The sequence below is a fragment of the Leucopleurus acutus genome (assembly GCF_964270905.1).
Source record: "Leucopleurus acutus genome assembly, chromosome: 5".
In the NCBI taxonomy this organism is placed as follows: Eukaryota; Metazoa; Chordata; class Mammalia; order Artiodactyla; family Delphinidae; genus Leucopleurus; species Leucopleurus acutus.
This window is the reverse complement of record NC_139147.1, coordinates 42040525-42062297: the sequence shown is the minus strand read 5'-3', so window position 1 is coordinate 42062297 and position 21773 is coordinate 42040525. Positions and strand designations below refer to the sequence as shown.

Here is a 21773-nt window from a genome sequence, read left to right as displayed (position 1 = left end):
TTTAAATATGCCACTAAAAGAGTTCAAAATCTAATTCTAGGTCTGCTACTCTATTATGCTTGCACTATATGAGATGACTGGGATTTATATAGTCAGATTTGGCAGTCTCTTGCATGCTTATTTGACCAAGGAGATATATGAAATTTAGAACTTTCACTCTAAGAATAAGGCAGCTGTAATTCATATTAGAATGTTACAGACTCCTACCTGAATAAGACATTTAATGTATAATACCTGTGATTTTTAAAGGTCCTTTGTTTTCTTAATGCATTTTTTTCCTGCATTTTGGTCTCAGGGGTTGTTTTATGGATTTCTTTGCCAGGTGACCATAATTCATATTTGATTATTCCATTTATATCTAAAGAAGATCTTCTTTATATATATATATAAGATATATAGATATATATATCTTTATATCTAAAGAAGATCTTCCACAATAATTATGGTTTAATTTTGCCTATCATTCAGTAAATGAACTTATAGGAAACAGCTAGCAAAACCAAACAGTATAATAATAACTCATAACACTGGGAACAAAAAAAATTGAGAATTTTGAAAATTGACAGTTAAAAGAAGAATGGATACATAAGTACAAGTGAGTTTCCTCTCCCAATGGGCTCAAGATCTGAAGGACAACCACTTGGTGAGAATGATATGGAGGAAAATAAAAGGTTAAATGACTATTAAAAACCCAGTGAGACATGATTCTATAATTCTAAGGATATTAAGTAGGATACTCTATAGATATGGTCTTGCCCTGAAGCAACAAATATTTCATACTTTTTCCCAATCCTTAGTATTTTTATTATTAAAATTTTTATTATTAAATATTAATAGTATTTTTATTATTCATTTTTAAAAATTAAAAAGACATTTTTCATCAGAACTTATTTTAGTGTTACAACTAATGTAGCCTCATTTTTAGGAGTACAGAGGGAAAAATATGCTTCTAACAAGACTTAATATGGGCTTATAGTTTATGGTTAAGTTCTCCTACATTGTTAAATTCTTAACCACACTTATTATATTAAAAAACTCTAAAGGAAATCAAAGTATATTTCAATTATACCATGCTCTTGTGAGTAAGGAATTGCCTTTTTACTCATACAAAAATGATAATAGGTATTAGTGCCATTTGGAAAGTGCTCCACGTAATGTTAAAGAAAAATGTCATTGTGAAAAATATAATGTGCAATGTCTGTTGGTAACCACAGAATATGTAAATATGGTGCCAATGAATTATCCCCTGAAGGATGCCAAATTCCCTGCCATATGCTGTCTTTCACTCTAAGAAGTCTGCTACTGCCAATTTAGCTTATTCTTCATCTTGTGCCCCAAAATCTTGAGAAAAACAACATCCCAGAGCATTCTCAAGAGGTTTTCATTGGGACTGGAGCCAAAAATCACATATCTGTCTCATGGGATCCCTTTTGAGCCTGGATGGAGAAATCATCATGGAAATAAGTTCAGATCTCTGTCGCAGGCTGTAAGCCAGAGCTTCCCCAGAGTAGTCAAGAATCCATCTGGGACTCTAGATGAGAATTATTTGAAATCCACAGAGAATGGAGAAAAGGGTTTGGGTCTAATGTGATTCCAATCTTTACAGCTCAGAAGCACTCCCAAAACTCTCATAATTTCCCTAAAGCCAGGGGGGTAAATATTTGGAAGCTTAAATGAAACTAGTGAACAGTAAAAGAAAAGGCAGCTAGCCAGGAGTTCCCAGCAATTTCTGTCAAAATTGAGTCATTGTTTTTTCCTTGCTACTCTACATGACAGAAAGTTCTACACGATTCACTTAACTGTAGTTTAATCAGCATATATTACTATAGTCCAATATTTAGATCCTAAATTTTTAAAGCTTTTTAAGGTCTACAATAGCACTGTCAAAATAATACTAGTTAAATGTCTTTGGTTTCTTGTCAAAGAAATACATGTTAACCCTAAAACACTGAGGTTTTGTTTTTGTTTTTTGATTTTTTTGTTTTGTTTTGTTTTGCTTTGTTTTTGGTTAGGACTAACAGGTACTCATGAAAAAAAGACAAAAATTCTTAAATTATTGACTTTGGGTTTAAACAACCTCTGCTCAACATACACAAAATCAGTCTTATGACTTCACTTACTTTTAGTAACAACTCCCTCCAGTCTAATGATATTGGGATGGTCAAACTGTCCCATAATGCTTGCTTCTCCTAAGAAGTCTCTCCTCTGCTTTTCTGTGTAGCCCACTTTCAGGGTCTTGATGGCCACTGAAATCTCTTTTTTTGAAGGAAGTTTTAAGCGACCACTGCACACCTCTCCAAATTCACCTGTTACAATGCAGAAGAACAAAACAAGAAAAGGTAAGAAATTATATTATAAAAAAATCATCAGTAGGGAGCAACTGTTTTCTCTCAATAATTCCAATTCAATAATTGACCTGCAAGATGTACACTTGTAGGCCTCCAATTATTTTGGAAGATGGTAATAAGAAACCCCAGGACATCCACACCCTGGTGGAAAATGGACCTTGTGATAGCCTCATGTATTTTGAAGTACTGCACTATGAATAATGACATATGAAAGAATAAGAGGGAAGTCAAAAGTTATATCTATTAGATTTTTTCATTCCTTGTTCTCATAGCTACCATTTCCTCAGGATAATCAACCAGCATCAGCGCCAATATAATGGGTTAAACACTGGATTAAATTTCAGATGTTTACCAGTATTCTGTTTTTACCAGGGCCAATTTAGCTATAAATTCCAGCTCTCTGAAAATGGGAATAAAAGAATAAGCTATCAAGTCATTTTATGGAGTAGGGTGTGTTGTATTATTCACATACTAGTTGTAAAGTTCGCTGGGGCTCTGGAAAGAGAAAAATAACAGTATTGAATAGTATCTAAAGAATTACTGTAGAAATATTTTCTTAGATCCAATGTCTTCAATAAAAAAGTTGTCTTAAATGCACAATCAGAATTTGTTGAATATGGAGTGTTGCTGACTTTTATGTAGTCTAATTTAATTGATATAAAATTGCCTAGAACTAGTTTGGTCACTACCTTCACATACATTGTTATTGAGAAGATTCACCCATAACGCTTTCATTTGATTTTGAGCTCCTTGAGAGCAGAGACCCTTTACATTCATTTCTCTGTCTCTAATGCTGCTACAGTGATTGCCATAAAGTAGTGCCACGTATTGATTGTTCCTCATTCAAGAAAGAAATCCTAATATTGTGCGGATTATTAGATGGGTTTTGTACAACATTTTAAAAATAGTTTTTAACAGCAAATGAAAGTTTTTCTGAAAAGAAAAATTACATGATCAATTTTTAGGCTCTCTATGGAATGGAAAAACATTTTTGGTCCAACCTTTTCACTGTGAGTTTTTGTGCAGGGCCCATGCCCCATGGGTCAGCCAGAAAGAAGGTGTCAAGTAGTGAGATACTTCTCTATTTTTCATCCAAGTAAGTCCTTCAACCCACAAAAGCAGCAGGTTGTCCTAATGATTTACCAGCTGCATCCCTACAAATGACTTGCTTCTCTCCAGAAAGTTCTAAACTCCCTTAGACTTGACCCTCTCTTGCTCAGGAATCCAGTCTTGCCACTGTTTTCAAAACAATGACTTGTACTGTAACTTGTCAAAGTCGCTTAATGTCCAAAAGCAGGTATTCATACATTTATTTAATAAATTGGCAACAGTATTACAGATACTATGAAAAACACGGAGATATAATGGTAATAAAGGCAGATCTAATTTCTTCCCCTCAAGGAAGTACAGAGATGATAGTAATATCTGCAGCTAGAGTGTTTTTTAGGATTATGGGGAGAATTAGGGGCAGAACTTGAGAACACTCAATGATCTTTTTTTAAATCAAAGGAAGAATATGCCATTATAGGTGTGTGAGCATTAGGAGAAGTTATGATGCAAAGTAAATCATTGTTAAAAATTTGTAAACAAGACTAAGAGTTTCTTTCTTTATGCAGGGCTATCAGAACATTGCCCAAAACCCCAGTTCCCTTTGTGTAAACATTAAGTTTGGGCAAACCACAAGGAGGCATCCATCATGAATTTTCATATTCTGAAAAAAAGTTCTGCCATTATCATGGATCAATAGGGTGTAATGGACTGTGTTTTAAATTTGGAAGTCATGGCCATTTATTCTAAGTGGCAAGTCACTTGTTAGTTTACAGGATAGACAGTACAGAACTGTGAGATAGAGCATGGACTCTGGAGCCGATTGTCTAGGGTCTAATTCAGCCTCTGTCACTTATTTTGAGTGACTGTTTTAACCTCTCTGTGCCTTTGTCTCCTTATCTATAACATAGGGACACCAATTTTGTCTATTTCATAAAATTTTTGTGCAGTTAGAGGAATTAATGTACATAGAATGCCCTTAGAATGGACTTAGAAGAGAGCCAGACACATAGTAAATGCCATCTAAGTGTTAGTCATTCTTTCTTCTCTGAGTTCAAACCTACTTTAAGAAGGATAAATATCGGGCTTCCCTAGTGGTGCAGTGGTTGAGAGTCCGTCTGCCGATGCAGGGGACATGGGTTCGTGCCCCGGTCCGGGAGAATCCCACATGCCGCGGAGCGGCTGGGCCCGTGAGCCATGGGCGCTGAGCCTGCGCGTCCGGAGCCTGTGCTCCGCAACGGGAGAGGCCACAACAGTGAGAGGCCCGCGTACCGCAAAAAAAAAAAAAAAAAAAAAAAAAAAAAAAAGGATAAATATCTATCTACTTCTTAACAGATCAAGGAGAAGAATAAATACTAAAGTTCTTTTTAAAATATCAAATTCTGTATTAATGTAAAAAGAGATGGCTGTGATGATCATGGTGATAACAAGCTTAATGTCATATTGGACAAGTATTTGTAAAGGAAAGAATGTTGTGAAAGTACCTCACTAGGGAGATCAAGGGGAAGAGTTTGAATTTCAAGTGGCCCAATTAGTGTTTCTTCCTTTGTTCTCAGTGGGAGAGCTGGACATATGGACATGTTATCTACCTTCAAAATTCAGAAAATGGTGCTTCAGTAATGCTAGTATTTAAAAAAATCATAAAATTTAGAAATGTGATTATTTTATCTGATAAATACTAGAAATTGTCACAAATACATTATACTAGACATAGAAATGTTACATATTAATTCAATTCTCTTTATAATAACTGTTCTTAAAAGAACAGTGTTGGAAAAATTAACAAAGACTGGACAAATGCAATGCCTGATTTTTCCATCTAGCCAATTTTACATGGTTCAATTAACTTTGCACCTGTGAGAAACAAACTTTAGATCCTGTCATTTCTAAATAAAAGCACAGCTACAAGAAGTTCATTTGAGAAGATACTACTTGATTTTTTAAATAATTAAGTGCGTCAGTGTTTATTTGCCCTTTGAAATAAAATATGCTTTATGAGAATGGGTACACTGTATTTTGATTTAAGGTACACAATGCACAATTGCTCAAAATAAAATTTCTGATGCTAATTTCATTTAAAACAGGAAATAATGCACTTGTGTTTAAGTGGAATGACCCTCTGCACTAGTCAAAGCCCATTCTCCTTCCACTGTTTTAATAAGAGAAGAATAATAAAAAGACACACTGAACAATGCTGGTGTGTCAGCTAAGCACTATACATGAATTATCTCAATTCATCTTCAAAAAAATCTTAGAAGTCATTATTGTGATCATTAGTGTCTAGCATAAACTTTGAAGTTGAAAAGTACAAGCTTCAGATTTTGGCTTCCTAATTAATATCTATGTGACCATGGGCCATTCACATTTTCAGCTTTTGTTTCCTCATCTGGTGAAATGGAGATAATAATACCTATTTAAAAGTCTAATAAAATTAAAATCATGTGAATGTCTAGCACAGAATAGGAATTAAATATTTTCTACCTTCAGGAAACCTTGAAATAATGGCTGGATTGAGGAATAAAATTAGGAATTTTGGTCATTATGAATTCCTCACTAACAAAATTACACTACCTTGAGAAAGTTAATTCATGCCTCAATTTTAATTTTGTAATTTGCAATATGGTTATAATTCTTCTGGTTTTTCAATGTATAAATGAGAGTTTCTATTATATCTATTTCTTTGTATAAAATTTTTGACAGAAAACTAAAGAGTTAGTCCACAAATAGTCTTCCTGTATATTTAACTGACTGTGAAAGTTCTGTCATTTAATAAAAGATTCAGCCTTTTAACAATAGAAGATAGGTGTTTAGGAAGGGTGGGAGGGAGGGAGACGCAAGAGGGAAGAGATATGGGAACATATGTATATGTATAACTGATTCACTTTGTTATAAAGCAGAAACTAACACACCATTGTAAAGCAATTATACCCCAATAAAGATGTTAAAAAAAAAAAAGAAGATAGGTGCTAATCAATTTATCATGATTACTAATTTTTTGTGGACAACATTATTTTTTTTAAATTTTAAAAGGTATAGGAAGTGGGTAAGAGTATAAATGAAAGAAGGTGGTCATGAGTGGACTGTGATTGAAGTTGCTGTAGAAATGGTTACATGCAGGTTCATTATACTATTTTACAATTTCATCTATTTTTGTAGACATTTAAAATTTTACAAAACAAAATGTTAAAAAATGATAGCCTTCAAAACCTTGATTTCATATTCTATCTTGGTAATGACAAATCATTTAAAGGCTAATCAAGACAGACTAGAATTGTGAGTGCATTTTATAAAGAAATCTTCCAGGTGAAGCATAACCAACCTTGAAGATATACATATTTGCAAACAAAATAGGCACAGTTTTATCACCCTTAATGTGGCAAATGAGACTATTGGCTGCAAAACTCTGAAAATGCGGCATATGTCTAATTTTTTACAAATATGTTTGAAGAAAGAAAGGAAAAAGAGGATCTGTTTTAATCTTTAATGAGCATCAAGGATCATTAAGTGATTCAGTACAAATAGTCTTTCCCTTTATCTCATTGATCAGATACCATTTTTAATGAGTATGCTTTGTCTCACACTACTATGTTCTAGATACCTGGCTGTGTCAATAACATCTGTATATATAAGCTTTTATTAATGCAGAAGGCCCCAAATTTCAAGGTCACGATATGTCTGACCTTCTGGACATTGGTTGACCTTCTCTCATCACATTCTCCAGTTGAGTGTGCAAAGTCTTTTGCTGCATATGCTACGGCAACTTCCATGCTGGAGAACAGTGCACTCTTGTGGGACAGCATTAAAACCAGCATGACAAAGCCCCTCCGCACCATGGAGTAGTTGACAAAGCAAAACTATACAAATGAAAGAGTAATCAATATATATCTGGATTAATTTAGGCTGAATTAACATAGATGTACAGTGAATGTGTGTATTCTTAAGTCTTAGATTGTGAAAAAGGAAGTACTTATTCTAGTTTCCTTTTATGAATTGCTAGTTTCATATTTTCATATTATCTGCACATGTGAATTTTAGGAGGATATAACATTAAGAAAATTAGAAGAGAAGATTTATGAAACTATCATTTTATTTAGATAATATATGAATTACTCAGATTATCCTGCTTGAATAGTAAATACTACTTGAGTTATAAATAATTCTTTAGTACATAGAAAAAGAAACAGAAAATTATATGCACATTTGTGTAAAAAGGCATCAGTCATGTATAGAGTACTTGCAGAAAATGTGATCTGATATGATATGCATAATTCAAAAAGTTAATTTTTCATACTTTCACTCTATTTCCCACATAGACATAACTAGTTCGTGTTTGTTTTTAGAGCAATATTGAAGAATGAGATGACTGTGTACAATTATTGTACAATATTGTTTATTTTTACTTTTGAGTAGTAGTTTTATTAAAATGCACACTGCATATTCTGTGAATGCCATATGTTTATGTGTAATTTTATAAAATACTGTTATTTTATAAATATAATTTTTTGGAAATACTCAACTGCTATTAATAATATCTATAATATTTTAGAAATATGCAACTGTGACACCTATTAACACTCCATAGGTGTTTGTTAATGAATTTGTGATTGAGCAAATTAATAATTAGAACAAAAGTATGTCTATATGAAAACAAGCTTCAACACAAATACTTTAAAACTATATACCCTTACAAGCAAGTATTAAAATGGAGCACTTCACATTATTTAAACTATCCTCTCAATATTGTTGTGATGGAATTTGTATAAAATATGTCATTTTTTATTTTATTTTGTGTTGTCTTTGTTTTTTAATTCCAAAGAAAATTCTAGAATTACTTTTTCTCTACAAATCAAAATTTTCACTTAGTGGGCTCATTTAAAAGTAAGACACACTTTTATCCTGTTATCTCCATTTAGCCAGATAGACTTGACACATGATCAGCATAGCCATGGAGAGGTTGAGCTGCGGCGGCTCCCCGCTCTGAAATTCAATGAATAGAAAGCTGGCCGTGGTCTCTGAGTCTGTAGGTCTGGCACCTTTGAAATCATTACATTCCATTAAATACTCCTTCATTTATTTACTGCCTGCCTTTCATCATGAAATCAGAAAATGTCCTTTTTCATAGCAATATATTTTGGCCTGAGAACCTGAGCAGTCAATCCCAGGCAGCATTCTTATGCATAGCTGTAGACTTGTAATTAACATACTAGGTTGACAGTGGGATTACTGCGGTGGTTACCTGCTCCAACAACTTTGTCAATGGATATGTTGGTGGCATCCAATTCCTTAGCAAACTCATGAACTGCTTGGGTAGGGTCTTCGTAAGTGTGCGGGTCAACGTAAGTCCTGAGACCTGGAAGTTTTACTGTTTGAGGAAAGGAAGAAAGACATTTAGGAAGAAAGGCATTTATAAAACCTTTACCGTGTGAATTTATGATAACATTATTGGTTTCTAAAAAAAATCCCCATGACATTAAACCGTAATGAAACAGAAAGAGGTACCACAATGAACTTTCTCTGTAAAAACACTAGAAGGAAAATGGACATTCAAGGAGGGGGTTCTTGAGGAGAGAAAAATGGTTCAGAATTGAGTAGGCCTAGTAATTACTACCAGTAGCAGCAGTGGGTGAATGCCATCACACTATCACACGTTTGTGACTCTGTAAATAGTGCGGTAACCAAATATCTATTATAGTGTCGCATGTGACAATAAAGGAAAGCTTGTGACATACTTTCATAAGGTGGAATAGCTGATGTAATTAGAGGATATAAAATGGCATGTCTTTCATCTGACACTATTCTGCTTTTATTAACAGTCACAATCAAAATTCCCCACTGCATTTATAGATTTACGTTAAGCTGTGAGTTTATGTATACATAATATGGGTATTATATGTATATACTAATACAGTTTAAATTAACTGAAATCTTATTATGTAGCTTTTCAACATGGTTAAAAGCAATATAAGTGCTCTCTATAAGTTTAATAATTGTGGCAAGGAGCTAAATTCCAAACATAAATCATATTTATAGCTTATTAAATATAAACTTTCTTCATAGTATATTTATTTATTGAATTTTTTTGAAGGTGAAAAATTTTCATGATGTTCTGTAATTAAAATAGCACAGACAAAAGATACAGAAGAATCATTTTGGATTTGATATAATATTAATAAAATTTCTATCATTTGGAAATATAATTCATATTTGAAACAATTTGGAATGTTCAAGAAACTAACTTTCTCTGAAAGAAAACTAAATTTTTAAAAAGGAAACCTAAAATCTATTAAAGTACATAATAAACATGCTCTAACATTAAAGGACACTGTAATTTAACTGCCACAGTATATATACTAATAATATTGATTTTGATTTTAATTTTCATAATGGTGAATAATATTAGTAAAATTATTTTAGCAAGGCACATGGATTCTTTCTTTTTTTCTATCACTTTTTCCCAGCTTTATTGAAATATAATTGACATAACATTGTGTAGGTTTAAACTGTACAATGTGATCGTTTGATACACATATATATATATTGTGAAATATTTACCACAATAATATTAAAACATTCCTCATCTCACATTATTACCTTTTTTGTTGTTGTTGTTAGCATGAGAATGTTAAAACTCTACTCTCATAGCAACTTCCTAGTGTACAATACAATAATGTTAACTAGAGTCACCATGCAGCACCTTCGATCCCCAGAAGTTGTTCATCTTCTAACTGAAAGCTTGTACTGTTTGACCAACATCTCCCCATATTCCCCATCCCTCAGCCCCTGGCAACCACCATACTATTTTCTGTTTCTATGAGTTTGATATTTTTACATTCCACATGTGAGTTCATAAAGTATTTGTCTTTCTCTCTCTGGCTTATTTCATTTAGCAAAATGCCTTCAAGGTCCATCCATGTTGTCACAAATGGTAGGATTTCCTTCTTTTATATGGATAAATAATATTCCGTTCTATAAATATAACTCATTTTCTTTATCCATTCATCTGTCAGTAGACACTTAGGTTATTTCCATGTCTTGACTGTTGTGAAGAATGCTATAGTAAACATGGAGGTGCAGATATACCTTTGAGATAGTGATTTCATTTCCTTTCAATATATACCCATCAGTAGGATTGCTGAACCATATTGTAGTTGTATTTTTAATTTTTTGAGAACCCTCTGTACTTTTCCAATATTGGTGATACCAATTTACATTGCCACCAACAGTGCACCAGATCTCCTTTTCTACACATCCTTGTCAGCATTTGTTATCTTTTGTCTTTTTGAGAATAGTCATGCTAACAGATGTGAGACAGTATCTCATTGTGATTTTGATTTGCATATCCCTGATGGTTAGTGGTATAGAGCTCCTTTTTATGTACTTGTTAGCCATTTGTATGTGTTCTTTGGAAAAAATGTCTATTCATGTCTTTTGCCCATTTTCTAATTGGATTGCTTGGGTTTTTGCTGTTGAGTTCCTTATGTATTTTGAGTATTAACCTCTTATCAGATATATGGTTTGCAAATATTTTTACCATTCTATAGATTCCCTTTTCTTTTCCTTAATTGTTTCTTCTGCTGTGCAGAAGATTTTTAGTTTAAGGTAGTAATGCTTGTTGATTTTTGCATTTGTTGCTGGTGTTTTGGGGTTCATATCCAAAAATATCATTGCTAAGACCTATGTCAATGAGCTTTTTCTCTATTTTTGTTCTAAAATTTTATAAGTTCAGGTCTTATGTTGAAGTCCTTAATTCATTTTGAGTTACATTTTGTGAGTGATGTAAGATGATGGTGTAGTTTCATTCTTTTGCAAATGAATATCCAGTTCTCCCAACATCATTTAGTGAAGAAACTATCATTTCCCTATTGAGTATTCTTGGCTTCCTAGTTGGCCATATGCATGAGTTTAGTTCTGGGCTCTCAATCCTGCTCCATTGGTCTATGTGTCTGTTTTATGCCAGTACCATACTGTGTTTATTACTATAACTTTGTGATATAATTTGAAATCTGGAAGTGTGATGCCTCCAGCTTTCTAAGATTGCTTTGGCTATTTGAGGTCTTTGTAATTCCATATGAAATTTGGGATAGTTCCTTCTACTTCTCTGAAAAATGCCATTGGAATTTTGGTACAGATTACACTGGATCTATAGATGGTTTAGGTACTGGGGCCATTTTGACAATATTAACTCTTTAGATCCATGAGCATGGGCTATCTTGCGGTTTATTTGTGTCATCTTCAATTTCTTTTTTTTTTTAACATCTTTATTGAAGTATAATTGCTTTACAAGGTTGTGTTAGTTTTTGTTAATAACAAAGTGTATCAGCTATACATATACATATATCACATATCTCCTCCCTCTTCTATCTCTCTCCCACCCTCCTTATCCCACCCCTCTATGTGGTCACAAAACACTGAGCTGATCTCCCTGTGCTATCCGGCTGCTTCCCACTAGCTATCTATTTTACATTTGGTAGTGTATATATGTCCATGCAACTCTCTCACTTTGTCCCAGCTTACCCTTCCCACTCCCCGTGTCCTCAAGTCCATTCTCTACGTCTGTGTCTTTATTCCTGTCCTGCCCCTAGGTTCTTAAGAACCACTTTTTTTTTTTTAGATACCATATATATGTGTTAGCTTACAGTATTTGTTTTTCTCTTTCTGACTTACTTCACTCTGTATGACAGTCTCTAGGTCCATCCACCTCACTACAAATAACTCAATTTCATTTCTTTATATGGCTGAGTAATATTCCATTGTATATATGTGCCACATCTTCTTTATCCATTCATCTGTCGATGGACACTTAGGTTGCTTCCATGTCCTGGCTATTGTAAATAGAGCTGCAGTGAACATTTTGGTACATGACTCTTTTTCAATTATGGTTTTCTCAGGGTATATGCCCAAGAGTGGGATTGCTGGGTCGTATGGTAGTTTTATTTTTAGATTTTTAAGGAATCTCCATTCTATTCTCCATAGTGGCTGTATCAATTTACGTTCCCACCAACAGTGCAAGGGGGTTCCCTTTTCTCCACAACCTCTCCAGCATTTATTGTTTGTAGATTTTTTGCTGATGGCTATTCTGACTGGTGTGAGGTGATACCTCGTTGTAGTTTTGACTTGTATTTCTCTAATGATTAGTGATGTTGAGCATCCTTTCATTTTTGTTGGCAATCTGTATATCTTCTTTGGAGAAATGTCAGTTTAGGGTCTTCTGCCTATTTTTGGAATGGGTTGTTTGTTTTCTTGATATTGAGCTGCATGAGCTGCTTGTAAATTTTGGAGATTAATCCTTTGTCAGTTGCTTCATTTGCAAATATTTTCTCCCATTCTAAGGGTTGTCTTTTCGTCTTGTTTACAGTTTCCTTTGCTGTGCAAAAGCTTTTAAGTTTCATTAGGCCCCATTTGTTTACTTTTGTTTTTATTTCCATTTCTCTAGGAGGTGGGTAAAAAAGGATCTTGCTGTGATTTACATCATAGAGTGTTCTACCTATGTTTTCCTCTAAGAGTTTTATAGTGTCTGGCCTTCCATTTAGGTTTTTAATCCATTTTGAGTTTATTTTTGTGTATGGTGTTAGGGAGTGTCCTAATTTCATTCTTTTACATGTAGCTGTCCAGTTTTCCCAGCACCACTTCTTGAAGAGATTATCTTTTCTCCATTGTATATTCTTGCCCCCTTAATCAAAAATAAGGTGACCATATGTGTGTGGGTTTATTTCTGGGCTTTCTATCCTGTTCCATTGATCTACATGTCTGTTTTTGTGCTGATACCATACTGTCTTGATTACTGTAACTTTGTAGTATAGTCTGAAGTCAGGGAGCCTGATTCCTACAGCTCCATTTTTCTTTCTCAAGATTGCTTTGGCTATTCGGGGTGTTTTGTGTTTCCATACAAATTGTGAAATTTTTTGTTCTATTTCGGTGAAAAATGCCATTGGCAGTTTGATAGGTATTGCACTGAATCTGTAGATTGCTTTCAGTAGTAGAGCCATTTTCACAATGTTGATTCCTCTGATCCAAGAACATGGTATATCTCTCCACCTGTTTGTATCATCTTTAATTTCTTTCATCAGGGTCTTATAGTTTTCTGCATACAGGTCTTTTGTCTCCTTAGGTAAGTTCATTCCTAGGTATTTTATCCTTTTTGTTGCAATGGCAAATGTGAGTATTTCCATAATTTCTCTTTCAGATTTTTCATCATTAGTGTATAGGAATGCAAGAGATTTCTTTACATTAATTTTTTATCCTGCTACTTTACCAAATTCATTGATTAGCTCTAATAGTTTTCTGGTAGCCTCTTCAGGATTCTCTATGTATAGTATCATGTCATCTGCAAACAGTGACAGTATTACTTCTTCTTTTCCAATTTGGATTCCTTTTATTTCTTTTTCTTCTCTGATTGCTGTGGCTAAAACTTTCAAAACTATGTTGAATAATAGTGGTAAAAGTGGACGACCTTGTCTTGTTCCTGATCTTAGAGGAAATGGTTTCATGTTTTCACCATTGAGAATGATGTTGGCTGTGGGATTGTCATATATAGCCTTTATTATGTTGAGGTAAGTTCCCTCTATGCCTACTTTCTGGAGGGTTTTGATCATAAATGGGTGTTGAAATTTGTCAAAAGCTTTTTCTGCATCTACTGAGATGATCATATGTGTCTTCTCCGTCAGTTTGTTCATATGGTTTATCACATTGATTGATTTGCATATATTGAAGAATCCTTACATTCCTAGGATAAGCCCCACTTGATCATGGTGTATAATCCTTTTAATGTGCTTTTGGATTCTGTTTGCTAGTACTTTGTTGAGGATTTTTGCATCTATGTTCATCAGTGATATTGGCCTGTAGTTTTCTTTCTTTGTGACATCTTTGTCTGATTTTGGTATCAGGGTGATGCTGGCCTCGTAGGATGAGTTTGGGTGTGTTCCTCCCTCTGCTATATTTTGGAAGAATTTGAGGAGGATAGGTGTTAGCTCTTCTCTAAATATTGCACAGAATTTGCCTGTGAATCCATCTGGTCCTGGGCTTTTGTTTGTTGGAAGATTTTTCTTTTCTTTTTTTCTTTTTTTTTTTTTTTGCGGTACACGGGCCTCTCACTGTTGTGGCCTCTCCCGTTGTGGAGCACAGGCTCCAGACGCGCAGGCTCAGTGGCCATGGCTCATGGGCCCAGCCTCTCCGCGGCATGTGGGATCTTCCCGGACCAGTGCACGAACCCATGTCCCCTGCATTAGCAGGCGAACTCTCAACCACTGCGCCACCAGGGAAGCCGTGTTGGAAGATTTTTAATCACACTTTCAATTTCAGTGCTTGTGATTGGTCTGTTTATATTTTCTATTTCTTCCTGGTTCAGTCTCAGAAGGTTGTGCTTTTCTATGAATTTGTCCATTTCTTCCAGGTTGTCCATTTTATTGGTATACAGTTGCTTGTAGTAATCTCTCATGATTCTTTGTATTTCTGCAGTGTCAGTTGTTACTTCTTTTTCATTTCTAATTCTGTTGGTTTGAGTTTTCTTTCATTTTTTCTGGATGAGTCTGGCTAGTAGTTTATCAATTTTGTTTATCTTCTCAAAGAACCAGATTTTAGTTTTATTGATCTTTGTTATTGTTGCCTTCATTTCATTTTCATTGATTTCTGATCTGATCTTCATGATTTCTTTCCTTCTGCTAACTTTGGGGTTTTCTTGTTCTTTCTCTAATCACTTTCGGTGTAAAGTTAAGTTGTTTTTTTGAGATTTTTATTGCTTCTTGAAGTAGGATTGCATTGCTATAAACTGCCTTCTTAGAACTGCTTTTGCTGCATCACATAGGTTTTGGGTCGTCTTTTCATTGTCATTTATTTCTAGGTATTTTTAAATTTTCTCTTTGATTTCTTCAGTGATCTCTTGGTTGATTAGTAGTGTATTGTTTAGCCTCCATGTGTTTGTATTTTTTACAGATTTTTTCCAGTAATTCATATCTAGTCTCATTGTGTTTCAGTTGGAAGATACTTGATATGATTTCAACTTTCTTAAATTCACCAAGGCTTGATTTGTGACTCAAGATATGATTTATCCTGGAGGATGTTCCATGAGCACTTGAAAAGAAAGTGTATTCTGGTGTTTTTGGATGGACTGTCCTATAAATATCAATTAAGTTCATCTTGTTTAATGTATCATTTAAAGCTTGTGTTTCCTTATTGATTTTTATTTTGGATGATCTCTCCATTGGTGAAAATGGTGTGTTAAAGTCCCCTACTATGATTGTGTTACTGTTGATTTCCCCTTTTATGGCTTCTAGCATTTGCCTTATGTATTGAGGTTCTCCTATGCTGGTTCATAAATATTTACGATTGTTATATCTTCTTCTTTGATTGATCCCTTGATCATTATGTAGTGTCCTTCTTTGTCTCTTGTAATAGTTTTTATTTTAAAGTCTGTTTTGTGTGACATGAGAATTGCTACTCCAGCTTTCTTTTGATTTCCATTTGCAAGGAGTATCTTTTACTACCCCCTCACTTTCAGTCTGTATGTGTCCCTAGGTCTGAATTAAGTCTCTTGTAGACAGGATATGTACGGATTTTGTTTTTGTATCCTTTCAGCCAGTGTATGTCTTTTGGTTGGAGCATTTAATCTGTTTACATTTAAGGTAGTTATTGATATGTATGTTCCTATTGCCATTTTCTTAATTGTTTTGGGTTTGTTATTTCAGGTCTTTTCCTTCTCTTGTGTTTCCTGCCTACAGAAGTTCCTTTGGCATTTGTTGTAAAGCTGGTTTGGTGGTGTTGAATTCTCATAGTTTTTGCTTGTCTGTGAAGGTTTTAATTTCTCTGTCAATCTGAATGAGATCCTTGCTGGGTAGAGTAATCTTGGTTTTAGTTTTTTCCCTTTCGTCACTTTAAATATGTCTTGCCACTCCTTTCTGGCTTGCAGAGTTTCTGCTGAAAGATCAGCTATTAACCTTATGGGGATTCCCTTGTATGTTATTTGTTGCTTTTAATATTTTTTCTTTGTATTTAATTATGATAGTTTGATTAATATGTGTTGGCATGTTTCTCCTTGGATTTATCCTGTATGGGACTCTGCGTTTCTTAGACTTGACTGACTATTTCCTTTCACATATTAGGGAAGTTTTCAACTATAATCTCTTCAAATATTTTCTCAGTCCCATTCTCTTCTCTTCTTCTTCTGGGACCCCTGTAATTCGAATGTTAGTGCGTTTAATGTTGTCCCAGAAGTCTCTGAGACTGTCCTCAATTCTTTTCATTCTTTTTTCTTTATTCTGCTCTGTGGTAGTTATTTCCACTATTTTATCTTCCAGGTCACGTATCCGTTCTTCTGCCTCAGTTATTCTGCTATTGATTCCTTCCAGAGAATTTTCAATTTCATTTTTTGTTGTTCATCATTGCTTGTTTGTTCTTTAGTTCTTCTAGGTCCTTGTTAAACGTTTCTTGTATTTTCTCCACTCTATTTCCAAGATTTTGGATCATCTTTTCTAACATTCCTCTGAATTCTTTTTCAGGTAGACTGCCTATTTCCTCTTCATTTATTTGTTCTGGTGGCTTTTTACCTTGCTCCTTCATCTGCTGTGTGTTTTTCTGTCTTCTCATTTTGCTTCTCTTACTGTGTTTGGGGTCTCTTTTTCACAGGCTGCAGGCTCGTAGTTCCCGTTGTTTTTGATGTCTGCCCCCAGTGGCTATGGTTGGTTCAGTGGGTTGTGTAGGCTTCCTGGTGGAGGGGACTAATGCCTGTGTTCTGGTGGATGAGGCTGGATCTTGTCTTTCTGGTGGGCAGGTCCCGTCTGGTGGTGTGTTTTGGGGTGTCTGTGGACTTATTATGATTTTAGGCAGCCTCTCTGCTAATGGGTGGGGTGTGTTCCTGTCTTGCTAGTTGTTTGGCATATGGTGTCCAGCACTGTAGCTTGCTGGTCGTTGAGTAGAGCTGGGTCTTAGCATTGTGATGGAGGTCTCTGTGAGAGCTTTTGGCGTTTGATATTACTTGGAGTTGGGAGGTCTCTGGTGGACCAATGTCCTGAACTCAGCTCTCCCACCTCAGAGGCAGAGGCCTGACACCCGGCCGGAGCACTAAGACCCTGTCAGCCACATGGCTAAATAAAACTTTCTTGGCCTTTCACAGGTAACCTGACTCGGACAGAATGGATAGAGATGGGTAGGTGGAACTCGTAGAGTCGCAGGCACCTCCAACGCTTCCACTCTGGGCAGCTCCGCCCGGAGAGCCGCCTGTGACTTACACAGGATCCCCAGTTGGGACATGGATTCTTAATGGTGATATATTTGGTACCCTATATTACTGAAGGTGTTTTTAATATCCTAAAATAACAAATAAAATCAGACATTATCTTTTTCTGATATCACTTTTTTTTTAATGTATTTATTTATTTTTGGCTGCGTTGGGTCTTCAATTTTGCATGCAGGCTTTCCCTAGTTGAGGGGAGTGGGGGTTACTTTTTGTTGCCGTGTTTGGGCTTCTCATTGCGGTGCCTTCTCTTGTTGCAGAGAGCAGGCTCTAGGGCACGCAGGCTCAGTATATGTGGCACACGGGCTTAGCTGCTCTGCAACACGTGGGATCTTCCCAGACCAGGGCTTGAACCCATGTCCCCTGCATTGTAAGGCAGATTCTCAACCACTGCGCCACCAGGGAAGTCTCTGATATCACTTTTTAATAGAAGAAACTTACTGGCAAAATTGCAGCTGAACATTCTGGAATTACTGAAGATTCTTTGAGCCAGTTTTGTATAATAGTTCATATGAAATAGGTGTAGGGACTGTGATGACAGCAATTGTTCCTAAGAGCCTTCATCACAATGGACATTTGGCCAATGAGTCCAGGATTTCAGAGTCTGGGCTAAGACATGATTAGTTTGTTGATCTACAGGGTGACTTTGTGAATGCCATGTTACCTCACATAATAATTTATGTTCCTGGGAAGCTTCCATAGAGGTTTTGAGTAAAAAAATATAGGCATAAGAATAAATGGATTATGAAAGATGGGAGGTAAAGACTATTTTCCTTAGCTACTTCTTCAGATGGTTTTTTTTTTTTCGGTACGCGGGCCTCTCACTGTTGGGGCCTCTCCCGTTGCGGAGCACAGGCTCCGGACGCACAGGCTCAGCGGCCATGGTTCACGGACCTAGCCGCTCCGCGGCATGTGGGATCTTCCCGGACCGGGGCACGAACCCATGTCCCCTGCATCAGCAGGCGGACCCTCAACCACTGCGCCACCAGGGAAGCCCTCTTCAGATGATTTTGAGACAGCAAAATGGGAGTGGGAGGTGAGGGAGCACATGGAGAATGTAGGAGAAGATAGGTCAGTGCCACTCTTCCCTCTGCCTGGTGTTGACCCTGACACTGCAAAAGACTGGCCACTCTCCATCCAGAGTCAGAGTGTAGATAATTTGAGATGACACCCATATCTAGGGAGTCAACATCCACCGAAATGGGGAAATAGTAAGTTTTTTGCCCTTTCTTTGGGCAAACTGTGAGTGGAGTAGCTTTTGAAGAACTCTACTTTTCTAGTTCTTCTACTTTGAATAGTGCAGCACAAAGAATCTGCTAGGCATCAGAAAAAGAAAGCTCTGGAAAACTTGCTCTTCAAGTGCCTAGCATTGAGTGCCTGTTATTGTAGTTAGTACCCAGTAAATGACAGAGACTATCGCCATTATCAGTATCTTCATGTTAAGAATGCTTATTCACAAATATGAATATCATTGAGGTTTCCCAGAGACAGAATTTGGGCTTAGAAATGCCCGTTTCTTTGGAGCTCATGCATCAGTTTGCATGCTTCTGCTGTTTATTATAAACATCATTTCTTTCTATAAACACAGTCAGTCTTTAGTACAGTGGTCTACTATAATTTATTATCACACTAAAACTATTTCTACATTATCAGTACTAAAACACTTTACTGTTGAAACAAGAAACAGATTAAGGAAAGCTATCATACTTTTCTTGCTTTGGGGTAAGGAAAACAGTAAAAGTAACCATAGATTTAATAAAAGACGTTAGGAAATGAAGTCTTCTCAGAATCTTTTTGTTTAGTCAATTTGGTTACATTTTAAAGAAGACAGTCAAATGGAGGCTAGAATATGTGATCTCCAATTTTGATTTTCCACTAGTCATAGTAAAGTCAGGAAACAGTAAGGTAAGAAAATCTAGCATTCCTTTCCAAGGGAAAAAATAAGGTGAAAATGAAATTTTTTTCCTGGTAAACAATCACAAATATTTTACCTTGCTGAACTTAAGGAAATCAATTTGGGAGAGATTTACTGGCAAAATAGGGGTATGGGGTTAAGAGATACGAATTACTACATATAAACTAGATAAGCAACAGATACACTGTTATCGCACAGGGAATTATAGCCATTATCTTGTAATAATTTTTAATGGCATATAATCTGTAAAAATCCTGAATCACTATGCTATACATCTGAAACCAATATAATATTGTAAATCAACTATACTTAAATTAAAAAAAGGAATTGACAAAGAAGATTATAAAATGAGTTGTTAGGAACAATGTCTCAAACATTTTAAATAAGTGCTGGCTTCAAACAGCCTTGAAAGTGTGCTTTAGAGTTACCATTCCGTTCCTGTCAGCCCTAGAGAGTATATGTATTCCTAACTAATCTAAAAATTAAATAGTCATTCCCAAATAAAATCAATCAATTCATTGTGATTGATTAAAGTTAAGTAAATTGCTTTTCTATCTGCATGACATTTAGGGAAACAATACAAGTATAAACACACGCACACATCTCCAAGAAAAATGGCCTGTTCACTGTGGGAGCTTTGACTGCTGATTTTTAACTGCTGTCCCCAGAGGTTCCAGGAATCAGGTGATTCAGGATGCAAGCACATAATCCCTTTGCACCAATAATTAAGAGCAACACACAGAGTAACTGGGCTGTGTCAAGAAAACCGGATAATAAACACATGCACACGTGTTAAGCTGCACTACTTTACAGCTCATTCTGTGCAAACACAGTAATTTACATTTCCATTTTACCAGCATGAGTTGCCCTAAGGATAGCAAAAAAGTAAAAAGGCCCGGCCAGAGAGGGCAAGGGGAGAGGATCTTAGGAGGTGAAACACATTTCTTTCCTTTTGAAGCAATATTATAGGATTTGTAACAAGGCTGGAGGGAATAGTTCATAGCTAGAGCTTTTCAAAGTAATACAAAATAAATGGTCTGAAATAAACCAGCTGTAGCATTAAGATGCAGCAAGTTTATGACATGCATATACTTTATGCCCTTGCAGCTAGGATAAAACACATTTCTTTTTTGTTTGGCTATCATAAGGATATTATGCATTTGAAGAAAATTAAAGTTTCAACAAACTCCACCATAAAAAGCAACAGCTAAAGCAGATTGAAGTGATAGAGAAACCTGCTTACAATTGGCACACAGAAATTTATCAGTGCTGCAAGTTCATGAGGTGTATAATTCCTGTATAAAGAACCAAATCAATACGGTCTTGCCCTAAAGACAATATTTATATCGATTGTCCAACTCAGATTAAGAACAACTTAATCCACAGGAATGCAACTACTCTGACTAATTTATGCATGGTGAATGTGACTCAGTGTTTTGTGGGATTGTGAAGAAAAAGCTAGATAAATATCCTGTGATTTGTTCATGCACTCTTTTAAGACTTTTGAGTTGGTAACCTAACTAATCTGGAATGAGATATTGATATTAGGAAGGTGACACTTGGGCTTTTTTGTGAATTATTCTACAATGACTTCAATGAGATGGACGAAACAAACAGTGCTCTCTGCAACCTCTGCCATTCTGTCCATCCTACTTCAATTTACATTTTGGAAAACATTTTTTTTTTTCAATCTACTATCTTCCTCCTACATGGTAGCAACAGGTCATCAAGTTTTTACTGTCAAGCTACAACTTTTAGATGGAAAGCCAATTACTGATACAAAGTATGTTGAACTGAAAGTTATTTTCAGAAAGCAAAAGTGAAAGCCAAAGAAACTAATGCTTACAAGACTATATTAATTACATTGAGATTATTTGAGAGCATATGGGCATGAGTATGGTCTCTGTACTAATTTCCATGAGAACATGCTATTCCCTTTAAGGCTGATGATTAGTAATTGCCACAATAACCCAGCCATAGTTTGGAAAAGCAAAACACCTGGAATGATTTATTTCACCAGAAGAAAAAAATGAGTCTTTTTATTAGATATAAACACTTGGTTTCTTAAAAGAGTATTTCTTTCAGAGAAATATTAAAAAGAGACTAAATTGATTGGTATTAAAATAAGGGGCAAAAGCCCTGGCATTCCTACCAGTTGGATATCATGTACCTCCAAAATAAACAGTTTATTCTAAAGGCTCTCCCCTGGTTGGTTGACAAAGTGGAATAAGCCGTTTCA

General features: G+C 35.5%; 1 protein-coding gene across 2 annotated transcripts in view; it reads right to left on the bottom strand.

Moving 5' to 3' along the window:
• The window catches only part of EPHA3 (EPH receptor A3), a gene marked incomplete at both ends in the record, with an annotated part of 361937 nt that overhangs the window by 46622 nt on the left and 293542 nt on the right, over positions 1-21773 (bottom strand). For both annotated transcript variants that reach the window (XM_082839944.1, XM_082839945.1), the window contains 2 exons: positions 2121-2306; positions 8632-8757. In XM_082839944.1, the coding sequence (XP_082696070.1) occupies positions 2121-2306; positions 8632-8757 (312 nt within the window). The remainder of the gene's footprint in view (positions 1-2120; positions 2307-8631; positions 8758-21773) is intronic.